This window comes from Arachis hypogaea, chromosome 16, assembly GCF_003086295.3.
Source record: "Arachis hypogaea cultivar Tifrunner chromosome 16, arahy.Tifrunner.gnm2.J5K5, whole genome shotgun sequence".
Taxonomy (NCBI): Eukaryota; Viridiplantae; Streptophyta; class Magnoliopsida; order Fabales; family Fabaceae; genus Arachis; species Arachis hypogaea.
Window position 1 is genome coordinate 146962410 of NC_092051.1, and position 13220 is coordinate 146975629.

The 13220-nt window shown below is 29.7% G+C and overlaps 1 protein-coding gene across 4 annotated transcripts; it reads right to left on the minus strand.

The window, feature by feature from the left end:
- Positions 1–210: 210 nt before the first annotated feature.
- On the minus strand, positions 211–3088 carry LOC112697654 (heat stress transcription factor A-2). 4 transcript variants are annotated; one of them, XR_003151273.3, is made up of 3 exons: positions 2558–3088; positions 647–1536; positions 211–554 (listed from the first exon to the last, which is right to left on the minus strand). XR_003151273.3 is itself a non-coding variant. In XM_025750917.3 (3 exons), exons 1-2 carry the CDS (start codon positions 2822–2824, stop codon positions 730–732), a joined length of 1074 nt encoding a protein of 357 aa, XP_025606702.1. In that variant the 5' UTR covers positions 2825–3038; the 3' UTR covers positions 211–554; positions 695–729. The 4 variants fall into 4 exon arrangements, 2 of the variants coding, with proteins under 2 accessions (XP_025606702.1, XP_072077587.1); XR_003151272.3 differs by having other exon boundaries at positions 643–1536; XM_025750917.3 differs by having other exon boundaries at positions 695–1536; positions 2558–3038.
- Between the last annotated feature and the right edge of the window lie 10132 nt (positions 3089–13220).

The following is a 13220-nucleotide window of genomic DNA, read 5'->3' on the forward strand; positions in this document are numbered from 1 at the left end:
CAGGTTTTCCACCTTGTTATTGTATAATTTTCTTCTCTTCTTTCTTGTTTGAAAAGAAAAGAGAAAATTCATGAGCATATAATTTGTACTTATTATTTAGTTAAAAACTAATAGATTATGTAGAAAAAATGAAATATTAAGAAGCCAATAAAATGTCCTCCATTGATAATCACAACAAAAAGCCAAAACGTAAATCAAAATACGCCAGAGTTTTGTCTTAATATTCAATTATTGTTAATTGGAAGAGACAATATTTAAATTTTAAGTCCAAAGTTGCAAGAACCAATATGATTCCATTGGAAAGAAAACTTGAAAAAGATCTAATAATTTTTTCACCCACATAAACACTGGAAAATGCAGCCATTATTCTTGTGCAGCATTAATCCTCTTGATGTATCCTGCAAAATAAAGCAGACATTTCATCAGAATAAAAAATACGATACCGACATTAGCACTAGGCATATTTCACAAAACTTGTTTTCCAATTAATAAAATGATCCAAATGAAGAGCCATTTCTGCTTGTTCCTTTGCTTGTAGCAACTACCATTCTCCCCTGTTGCATGCAAAAACCGTTGAAATCCATCAATTAATTTCAACGTTTCATATTTAAAAATAAATTGGCAACATAAATCAAACTATACCAACGTGATGCAATATGGGACGTTGAAGGCTCAGGAGTAGTAGAATACCAACCAAAATCACCATGATATTCATCATTTCATATTCCACTAAGGTTTGGAACCAAGATATTCCATATGATTCACAAGGTCCTGCAACTCCTCAGTCCAATCCTTAGGCGTCGCTGCCAAATCCTCCACAGGAATATCAGTAATTGAACAATCACCAATCACAACTTCATCCTTTGGGTTCCCAGTTACCAAATCTTCCTTGAGAAAATCCTCCAAGATAGTATCCCCGGATACCGAAGTTGTTGATGCAGGGTCATTATTTTCGTCGTTAGGCTCGGTATCATAAGATGTTGCAAAAAATGTATCCATCTCGAACTCGATATTTGCAAGTTCTTGTTCGTGGTTCTGATAGTCCTCCACTACTGATTCAATAGGCACTGCTGCTACTGCTGTCACCGGATCCACGTTTGGGCTAGCTGTTAGTCTCCTCTTCCTTTTAACTTCAACGCCAAACAATTGCATGTTCTGGGAATTCTTATCAGCCAAATGCTGCATGAAAGATGGATTGTTCAGAGCTTTGGCAAGGAAAGTCATCATCTGATGTTGTTTCTTCTCTGTGGCTTGCAACCTTGTCTCCATCAGAAGCACCTCATTTCGTGAATTATGCTGTTGCTGCCTCAACTTCACGATTTCGGCCATCAACACATTCCGGTCTCTCCTCAACCTTTCAACCTCACCTTCCAATCCATACTCCCCCAACTCGAGACAAGGACCTCCACCTCCTCTTTGCTGTGTTCCCTGAGATACATTTCTTCTTCTCTTTATGGTCTTCAACAAGTGTTTCTGTCCCGCCAAGAAACCTTCGTTAGCGAATTCCCACCGATCAGGATCAACTTTCCGAAATCCCTGGGGACATTTGTTTTTCACAGTCAGAGCATGACTGAAAATTTAACACTACAAAGAGAAACATTAGGGAAGTTTGTCAAACTATAAATATAAAGTATTCAAGCCATGATTAACAGTAGAAAACCACATTCAACTAGCTAACAAAACATCCATTATTGTACATCTTATGTTAATTAAATAAATTTTAGACACAGCAACCATTTTTTGTCGACAAATGTAACAGTAATCACCTCAATATTTCAAAAAAACTTTCTATTAAATCTGAAGTTCAAGTGTTCAACTATCACCATCAATACAATGTATTCAGTAAATAGCCAACTTCAGAAAACACAATCCACGAACTGATCAACTGAAGGATACTATAAAACATTAAACATTAAACACTTCATGTTCCCCAAATTGATTTCAAACAAGGAGACAATCCAACACATTAAATTATTTCTAATAAATACCATTCATATGAGTACTTTTAAGGGAATGATGTATTGAGGGAGTAAAAATTAACTTGACTAAGGTCTCCAACGTTATTGATTTCAGAGAATAACTTTGCATACATTCTTATTCATCTATAATCATTCTAAACATCCTCCTAACTACTAAATAAGCAAACAATCAATTGCTTTTTCAGATTTCAACAAAAATTGAAACTATCTACTTTATAGTACTTTCTTTAGTTACTATTATTTAGTAACACTCATAAAATATTATATCATTACTCTAATGCAAGATTACAAAAGCAGTGTACTCATTCTATCTAGAACACCATTCCATCCTAATACTTCAACAATGCATGTTATTGTTACTAATGCACCTCTAATTGTAGAGATAATTACGGCAATTGCATTATAACAACAATTTAAAACCATAATAGCATTAGATCAGAACTCATCAAAGCACATTACCACCACAAACAACAACAACAACAACGAGATTCTACAAAGACTTACTATGAACTACAAGAAATCAAATCGTTGGAAAGAGAACAGTGTATATAAGATAGCAGAGAGAGTGAGTGGCTCACATATGTGTTGAGCTGGCGAATGAAGCTGGAGAAGTTGGAATGCTTGAAGTAGCGAGGCAAGATGGTAGTGGAGAAGCTGTGAGGGTCCCAAACAACAAAGGAGTTGCGAGTAATGCTCCAAGAAACAATGGAGTCAATGGAAGAGTCATCCACCATGTCGAACGTCTTCGTTAGAAACGGAGGTGGAGACGCGTCGTTCAACCCTTCCCGAGGTTGAGGTTGTGAGTGTTCCGATTCTTCTTCCTTCACTCTAACTGCTCCTTCCATTCTCTGTTTGATGGCTACGGTTACGGAACAGTTGTGTTAGTTGTTTTTATGGCGGTGGAGGAAGAAGGTTCTAGAGAGTAGAGAGACGTCTTCAAAGCAAATTCTATGTCTTCTGGAATCTTCTCTTCATATTTCATAATCACCATTTACCAAACCAAATCTCTCTGCGTCTCAGTTTGGACTTCAATAATACCAGCTGGAATTCTCTTCAAATATCTCAACATTGCTGTGTTTTCCCAAGATTAATTTGTCACGAATTGAGTTAAATTTTTTTTTTGTTTTTCAGGTATCCCTCAAATTAGCAGCTCAAGAACTAATTCGTTGGGGTACTGATCTCCAACTAAAAATTTGTCGCTGACTAATAAATTGTTGCATGCACAACACTTTTTACAGTTTACTTTTTTTGGGTTAGAATTTAAGAGTTTATTTACTAAGTACATACTACGGCGAATTTTTTTTTATTAAAATTGAAGGCCTTTATATTTTTTTTGGGTAATACTGAAAGCCTTTTTTTAGTGATCAATAATCTTGGGATATGATACCAGTGGGCCTTCTGTTATATACCCAACAACAACTTATACACGCTCCCGAAGAATATGGGCTTCAGATCCCAAAAAATGACCGGACAAATCGACTACTTCCAAACTTCACGTCGTAACTACCACAAATAGGGAGTAACAGACACCAGTTAGTTTTTTACTTATCTGATTGGGAGATATCGTAGACAACAATAAAAAATATATTAAATATAAATATACAACTAATAAAATAGCAAAAATAAAAAATAAAATATATTTTTTTTTATTAAGTGTTAATTTTATTTTTAATATTTATAATATTTTATTTTTATTTTAAACACTTTATTTTATCTTATTTTATTCTTCCAATTTAATTTTTTTTTCTAAAAACACTTTTTTTTAATGTTATCAACTTTTTTTAGATAACAACAACAATAGTAACTAACTAATTACAATGACTATGGTGGTGTCCTAGTGGTTATAGTTATTTAATCGGTTCCGCTACGTTACCAACAGCATATCTGCCAACTTCTGCCAACTCTTATTTATAATTGTGTTTTATGGAAGTGTGTTCATGGATGTGTCTAATAAAAATATCTTTTTTATAACTGTGTTTAATAGAAGTGTCTTTATAGATATATTTTCTGGATGTGTCTCTTTATATATATATTTAAAATATATTAATTATTAAACACATCTACGAACACACTTCCATAAAACACAAATATAAATAAGAGTTGGCAGAAGTTGGCAAATAATATGTTGGTAACCTATACTTTTCCTTATTTAATAATGAAAATCATAAAATTATATTTAATATAAAACATAAACTTATATTTAATAAATGGAATATAGATAGAGATACTATAATTAGAAATACTGAACTAATGTTAAGAAGAATACAGAATTATTATTAATAGATATAATTTATTTTTAATTTTTTATAATTATATTTTTATTATTATATTTTTATTTTTTTAAAAATAAAATTAAATTAAATTTTTGTAATTTATTTTAATTATTATTAAATAAAATATAAAAAAATTAATTTTTATATTTATATTTTTTTATATCTTATTTTTAATATCATACTTACTTTATTCTCAGAATTAAATATAGACATATAAATTTACATCCTTATAAAATTTAAAATTTTTGAACACACTATCAATTCACTTGAGGCTAGAAAATTGGCGATGGGTAGAATTCAAATTTTTGACATCTTGACAAAAAGAGAATAGTTATTACGCTGGACATATTAAAATGACGTTGTATATGTTTTAGTGTTAAAAAAGATACTAAATAACTCATTTAAGAAATTTCAATAATCCTAAAACATTACATGCACCTTTCTTTTGATCACTTTGTCTTTTCCTTTTTCATTGAACTTCAAACTAAAAAAAAATTATCTCATCCATGAGTGAAAAGAATTGAAGATTGTTGGAAGAGAAAGTGTTTGTGGCTACTTTTTGATTCGCAAAGTGGGTATAAACATCCGTAGAGATTGAGAAAGGGTTTAAGACTTTTGCGTTTGCCATAGAGGTTGAACTATGGTTTTTCATATTGTAGTTCGGACATCCAAGAATGGTCTATTAGGATTCGATTTTGTCGTTGACTAGCAGAGAACGAGGTGACATCCACAGCCACACCACCCAGATACTCTCAGTGCTCTGCTTTGACTTGGATCTCTGGTGGTTGAACGAATAGAACTCTAGCTACTACCTGAAATCATGATCTCATATCAGCAATTTTGCACAGCAAAAAAGAAGAACAACAAGAAGAAAATTGGATAGAATGTTCACTATTGTAGGTTATGAGGTTATGAAAGAGAAAAAATGAAAATAACTAAATCATTGCCATTGGAATTTTTTTTTCTCTAACTCAACTGGCCGTTAATATGTCTAGCATAGCAAAACTTAAATTGCATCGTTAATAGCGTTGAGTTCCGATACTGAAAAATATACAAAAGACTATATTAGTGCAATTTTTTTAATCTAAAAAACTAAATTATAACAATTAAAAAATTAAAAACTAAATCAATAAATCTCATCCATCTAAAAAATTAAAGTGGAGCTTAATACTATTATACACTACGTACTACATTTTTATACTTATAAAATTGTTTCATATTAGATTTTTTTCATATGAAACCATTTGTGGGACTTGAGAACAAAAAAATCGTAAATCACTAAACTGGGCCTGGTCCCTAAACCACAACCCTAATACCAGTAAGTTGATATAAGTATATAAACATCGGAATTTTTGCAGTATGAAAATCAAAATATATGCTAAATAAAAGATAACAATTTATAATGATTGCTACAAGTTAAATAGCTCAATTGAAAGTTATAATATTCATTGAGTTTGATCATAGAAACAGTTCTAAAAGAACCAAGCTTATAGGGTACGTTAAATTTGGTCAAAGAATCCGATACTACAACTGTTTATAATTGTTTTAAGCCTTTGAAGAACATAGAAGACAAGTTGCAAATAATAATAATAATGCTCAACGAAAACACACTACTCCCACCATATATGCATGGACAGTGAGCTCAACAAATAATTATTAAGGCATGGTAACCAATCCTTTCTTTTACTTTAATTTTTTGCTGTCCATTCAAGACGAGCAGAAATTAAAGTGAGAAAGAAAAAATCAAGAAATAAAACAAAATAAAATTATTTAATGCATGGTCCAATCATCCCATTAAGATTTATTATGTGTGATGGATCTTGAATAATTCAATGTCAATATGATTCGAATTTTTGGAAATATTCCAAAAGCTAGCTTCTCCTACGTTAAAGAGAAACGGTGCACATGTTAATTAATAATAAGCTAAGGCCTAAGGTTGCTGTTTTAGTTTTAAAAATTAGCTTTTAGTTTCTATATGTGTAGTGAATTTCGATTGTATACTACTTATACCTATATACTAAAAATAATTTGGCACAGCAGGTCTTTAATTCTTTATATATATTAATTAAATTATTAGTTTTTGTATTAATTATTAAAATATAGTTTTAATTTATTTTTGTTTAAGGTGAGTAATCATAAATATAGGTGTTTTAGATCCGATCCCTGATCTCCTATCGGAACAGCCATGATCGGATTATTTGGGTCTAAGCCACTACCCAGTCCAAATTGGCCCAATAATCATAAATGTCTAACCAATAATTAAATTTAAATACTTTTTTTAAACTAAGTTAACAATCTCAAGATCATATAAAAAGAGTTAAAGATTTAGATACGTTAGACATTTTTAATCTCCTATCATATTTCATAAATTTATTTTGATTTAAACGTTGAAGTGTCTTTGTAAGTACTACTTTCCACCGTTCTAAAAAAAGCCCGATCTCATCATCACCAAAAGTCGCACGAATTTCTAATCCTCCTTTTAACCCGTACTAAAGAAATCCTGTATAATAAGACATAATGTAATTAATATATAGGCACCACTCAAATAAAGATCCCAAAAATATTTTTTTTTAAAGACGCCTACGTGGCAAAACTTAAACCATACATTTTAAAGCCATACTTTTAACTACATAACACTTAAAACCATAGCATTTTATGAGAAAAGCGTCACTTAATAGAAAAAAGTAAATTAGAAGATTTAAGAGAAGAAATAATTAAATTATCAAAATTAATAGATCAAAAACTAATGATTTTAACTAATGTTAATTGTAATGATACCGAATTCTTAAAATCAATACAAAATAATTTTTCTCAAAATCTTTATTTTACTATAAGTTTTATTGAAGTACTACAAAAACCTGAAAAAACTTATATTTCACATGGAATTTCTAAAAAATACTACCATGGAAATGATTCCCCACATTTCTATCATACGTTTAACCCACAATTAAATTCTATAGTAGATATGCTTGAAGAAATATTAATATCCATAAATTTTCAAAAAAAAAAGGAAAAAGAGGAACCTAATATAAACAAAATTAAACAAATATTAAATAAATATTTTCAGAAAGAGAATCCCAAAGAAGAAAAAATGCAAAATATAGCCAACATAACAAAACTAAAAGTAAAACCACCATTGAAATTATGAATATTGAAAAAAAATTCGAAGAAGTTACAATGCTTTTTAAACAATTAAAAATGGCTCAAGAAAATAATAGTATGGAACAAGAATTTCAAATAAAAGAAGAATTAGTAAATTCTGAAAATATAGAAAATGAAGAACACATCTTAGATTATTCAAGTGATGAAGAACTAGCAATTCCAATACAAGTAAAAAATGAAGCTGGAATATCTAAGGATAATCAATCTCAATTTAAATGGGAAACATGTTTTGAAAATTATACTTTTAAAAAGGATTTATAAATAAAAATTCAAAGTATACAAAAATACCATCAAAGTGCGTTCCTAAAATCCAGGAAACGGAAGGAGAAAGAATGTTCGATTTAGACTGTAAAAAGAATGAAAAGAAATTTTCGAAAACTGGTTGAATTCATTCTTATTAGAAGCTTTTACTAATCCAAAACTTAGTGAATTGTCTGGAGGAGATATTTGGAATTATATAAGGTTTCATACTAAAGGAACCGTAAGAAATTATATGATATCAATAGAAAACCAAATAATAGAAGAATTAGCAACAAAAACAACAGTTTACGATAAGATATTACATATAATGATGATTCTATATAAAGAATTTTTTGGAAAAAATATTATAGATCATAGACAAGAAGTCTATAATAAAGAATATCAAGAAGTGAAAAACTATTTAGCTAATATTCAAATATATGATTTATGTAATGTGGAATCTTATATATGTGAATATAGAATACATTATTATAAACTAAAAGAAGAAGATAAAAACCATTATCTTAGTATGTATATAACAAAACTTCCATACCTTGCTAATGAATTTATAATGGGAAGATTTATAAGAGAAATAAATAGAGGAACAATTGAAAATAATTTTGGAGGAGCAACCTCTGCAATAAGAGAGGAAATAAAAGAACGTTGTATGCAAGAAGCAACTCAAAAAAGATTTGAAAATATAATTAGAATTTGCTGTCAGGATAATGAAGAAATACCTAAAAAATATGGTCTTAATAACAATTTTCAAAGAAAAAGAAAATATCAATTTAAGAAAAGAAAATACTATCCAAATTGGAGAAAAAAGAGGTATTTTAGAAAAAGAAGTAACAATAAAAACAAAAAACAAAAAAATGACTATTGCCCAAATAAAAAAGAAAATTGTCAGTGTTGGTATTGCTAAGAAGAAGGACACTATGCAAATGAATGTCCAAAAAAGAAGGATAAAAAAGATCTTACCAAACAATTAGAAATTGCTAAGTCTTGTTTAGAAGAATCAGATGATAACTTAGACTATATTTTTTAATATGTCTCAGAGACAGACTCAGAGACTGAGTAATAATGCCACATTTATTACTACAAAAATAACAGAAAAGTTTATAAATGCTTTCATAGATACTGGAACAACACAATGCTTTGCTAGTACAAATATAAAACTTGATTGGAAAAAATTAAAGAAACCATTAAGAGTTAGAATAGCTGACAAATCAATACATAAAATTGACCAAAAAGTAGAAATGGCTGAAATATTTATTCAAAATTATAGGTTCATTGTTCCATCCATATATACGTTAGATTCTTGGATGGATTTTATCATAGGAAACAACTTCTTAAAGTTATATCATTCATTCATTCAAGAATTAACATATATAGTTTTAAAAGCTCCACACGATTCTTCAATAAATCAAAAATCAAAACGTATAAAGATACCAACTACTACCATAGATAAGATTTTAAAATTTAAAATATTTTTTATATTAGAAACATGTTATTTAAATTTATATTTTCAGATAAATATCCCAAAAAATAATCTTGAAATAAAAATAGAAGAACATTTGGATGAAACTTGCGCTGAAAATCCTTTTAGATGTTAAAAATACAAATAAAGAATTAGTAAGCATTAAATTAAAAGATCCTACAAAAGAAATAAATGTTCCAAATAAAATTCTTTATTACGCAAGAGATAGAGAAGAGTTCTCATTAGAATGTAAAGATCTTTTGGAAAAAGGAATTATAAGATTAAGCAAAAGTCCTCATGCGGCTCCAGCCTTTTATGTCGAAAACAATAATGAAATTAAAAGGGAAAAACGAAGAATGGTAATTAATTATAAGAAAATGAATGAAGCAACTGTTGGTGATGCTCATAAACTTCCAAGAAAAGATTCTATTTTAGAAAAAATTCAAAGGAGCAACTTGGTTTTCATCTCTTGATGCAAAATCAGGATATTGGCAACTTCGTTTAGACGAAGAAACAAAGAAATTAACTGCTTTTACTTGCGCAACAAAAGAATCAACAAGTGTGTTGTTCTATGAATGGAATGTTTTACCATTCGGATTAAAACAAGCCCCAGATATCTATCAAAGATTTATGGAAGAAAATCTAAAAGAGTTAAATAAATTTATTCTAGTTTACATTGATGATATATTAATTTTTACAAAACAGGATAAAGAAGATCATCTTTAAAAATTATTAATAGTTTTAGAAAGATGTAAAGAAAAAGGATTAGTTCTTAGTAAAAAGAAAGCAAAAATAGCAAGACAAGAAATAGAGTTTATTGGGTTAATTTTATCCACTCAAGGAAAGCTAAAACTTCAACCAAATATCTTAGAAAAGGTAAATTTATTTCCTAATAAATAGAAGATAGAAAACAATTACAAAGATTTTTAGGGTGTATAAATATATTTCTGATCAAGGATTTTTAAAGAATATAACAGAATACACTAAAAACTTATTTCCAAAAATAAGTACTAAAAAAGAATGGAAATGGAAAGAAAAAGATAGTATGCAAATTCAAAGAATCAAAGAATTATGTGAAAAGCTTCCGGAACTTTATATTCCAGTAGAAAACGACTACTTAATAGTAGAAATAGATGCTTCAGACATAACCTGGTCAGAATGTCTAAAAGCTAAGAAAGCTATAAAAAGTTTGGAACAAGAAAAAGAATCACTAGATTCTAAATATTCCCCAAAGGAATTACTTTGCAGGTATATTTCAGGGACTTTTACTCCAACAGAACAGAGATATACTACTCATGAAAAGAAAACTCTAGTAGCAATTAAATCTCTTAAAAAATGGAAAATTGATTTACTACCCAAAGAATTTATATTAAGGACAGATTCAAGTTACCTAACAGGTTTCATTCGATACAATTTAAAAGTTGATTATAATCATGGGCGATTGGTAAGATGGCAATTATTTTTGCTACAATATGCAATAAAAATTGAATATATTAAGGGTGACAAAAATATTATTGTAGATACATTGACAAGAGAATGGAGTTCGTTTACAACGCATTAAATCAAGAAATTCAAAAATATCAGCAAGAACTCGAAGAATGCAAGCATTGTCTGCAAATAAGGGCACAAATCCAATCCCTTAAGAAAGCCATTGAAGCAATGAAATCAACACAACAAGCAAAACCATCAGAGTTCAGCCAGCTAAGCATGGTGGACAAACCAGGTGAAGAAAAAATTTTAGAAAATAAAACAATTGCTGAAATTATTAAAAAATCCACACAAGATAAAAAATATTATGTAATTTATAATGACCCCATGAAAGAAGTATATGATGCCTGGAAAAAAGTAGCACCATTTACACATCAATCAAAGATAGTTCATAAAGGAGGATTTTTAACACTAGAAGAGGCAAAGGAATCCTTCAAGGAATATGAAGCTCTTCATCCAGAGCAAACCCTAAAAAGAGCAGATAAAGCTCCAATTCAAGCCCAAAGAACAGGAATAATGAGAAACATTCCTACAAGGGCTGAAATCAAGGAAAAGAAAAGGTCTGTAGATCAAATCTCAGAGAAACCCTTAATATAGTCCTGAATTAGACTGAAGAAAAAAGGGCAAGTTTGGGATACTATCCTATTGCCAAAGAACAGCTAACAGAGCTGGTTATTTTTTCAGAGGCTTCCCCATCTGACACTTATCAGTTTTTCCAGTATGGATTAATTGATACAATTTTAATTTTTAATGATCTAAAAATTATTAGTGAGTTTCCTGCAGGATTCGTTGATGCAGTAAAGAGATTTAAAAATATGATTGACAATGTAAATCCAAGGGATATATCCCTAAAATTTACAAATAGTCAACCTATTTTTAGTGAAGAAGAAGAATGCTTAGTTCCAGCACACCAAGTAATATTCATGTTCGTCTTCCCAGAAAACTTTCAACCAATTGATCAAATTCAAGATTTAACAATCTACCGTCATGAAGGAAGACTAGCCAGCACGTTAGCAAGGGTCTTTGAAAGAACTCAAAAAATAACAAGGGAATCTCACATAAGAATTAATTATAAAAGCAGAAATACTCTGCTTGTGTCTAATAAAAGAAATGAAATTGAAGAAAGAGAGATGAGACTTTTGGTGGAATTTGAATCTGCATTCTACAATTTATCCGGACTCTTAGAAAAGCTCCCTGAATGGATAAAAAGGAATCTCTACTATTTGATAAAAGACAGAGAAAACCACAAGTGCCAGCTATGTGCCTCAGAAATATCTGAAGAAAGCAATAATGAAATGGAATCCACCCACATGATAAAGGAAGAGGACAGTACATCCACCCACATGATAAAAGAAGAGGACAGTGCATCTGAAGCATCCCTCAACATTATTGCATAATGACGTAAGCGCTTAGGTCATAGAGCACCAACAATGTAGCTGGTGCAAGATAATAAACAATGACGTAAGCAATGACGTCATAAGAAGGGTAAGGATGAGAATTGTCCATCAGACCCAACCATTATAAATAGATTGCTTAGGCAATTGTAGAAGACATCAGAAAACAGAAAGCAGAAGGCTAAGAGTACTCATATGCTAGGAGAGCAAGGAGGAAGCTGCCGAGGCAATTCTGTAGTCTGACAAAAGAATTCCCTTAGGAAAAAATAGTTTTAAACTCCCCTCTGGAGTTAATATCTACAATCTCCCCTCTGGAGATAAAAATACCTTATGTAAAATATACTAAATAAATGAAGTTTTTCTCCAGAAAGGTACGTCTTTGTCCTAATCTCTTAGTTATTAATTATTTAGAAAGCTTAGAATTAACGGAAGAATCTGATTATTATAGATTAACTGTTTTATTAGATAATGAAAAACAGACTATTCTAAAAACAGAACTAAATCTCAAATCAAATGAAAATTTTAATAAACAAAGTCTTTTAACATTTCACCATTTTTATTTATAAAATATTAAAATAATCATTTATATTGAATTCAAAATAGTTATGAATTCAAACAAACAGGTATCCTCAATAATTGATAGATTAAATCTTTGAGGTAATTAACTAACTAACTATTAAGTTTAGTGCTGTCTAATCGCCAGCTCGACAAATTAAAGGATGAACAAATGAAAATTAATTAAGTAGCTAGAGCTTATAAATGGATTTATAATAAGTATCCTTTTGGAAATATACTGTGAATGTAATTAACTTGAGGAGTTGCAACTACACTATCAAACATCGTAATTATATATAGAGAGACTTTGATGACACTCCAAAAACTACGTTATTATTACAAGAGTCACCTTTGAGAGTTACAAATAAATAATCGACAAGTGTTTTCCAATTAGTACATTCAATTTCAAGGTTTTTTTTATATTGGAAACTCAATTTTCAATTTTTATACGCTTTTTCCTGTTTTTGCTAACAAGTCCTCCTACTAATTATTGTTTGTTTTTCAAGTGTGATAGCAATTTAATGTCACATTTTCAGAATAATTACCATTTTAGAACATCTGGTGTCGTTTTAAAAGAGTAAACAACTAAAATTGTATTCGAAAAATTCAAACATTTATATAAAATTAACTTTAAAAAATATATCAAAAATAT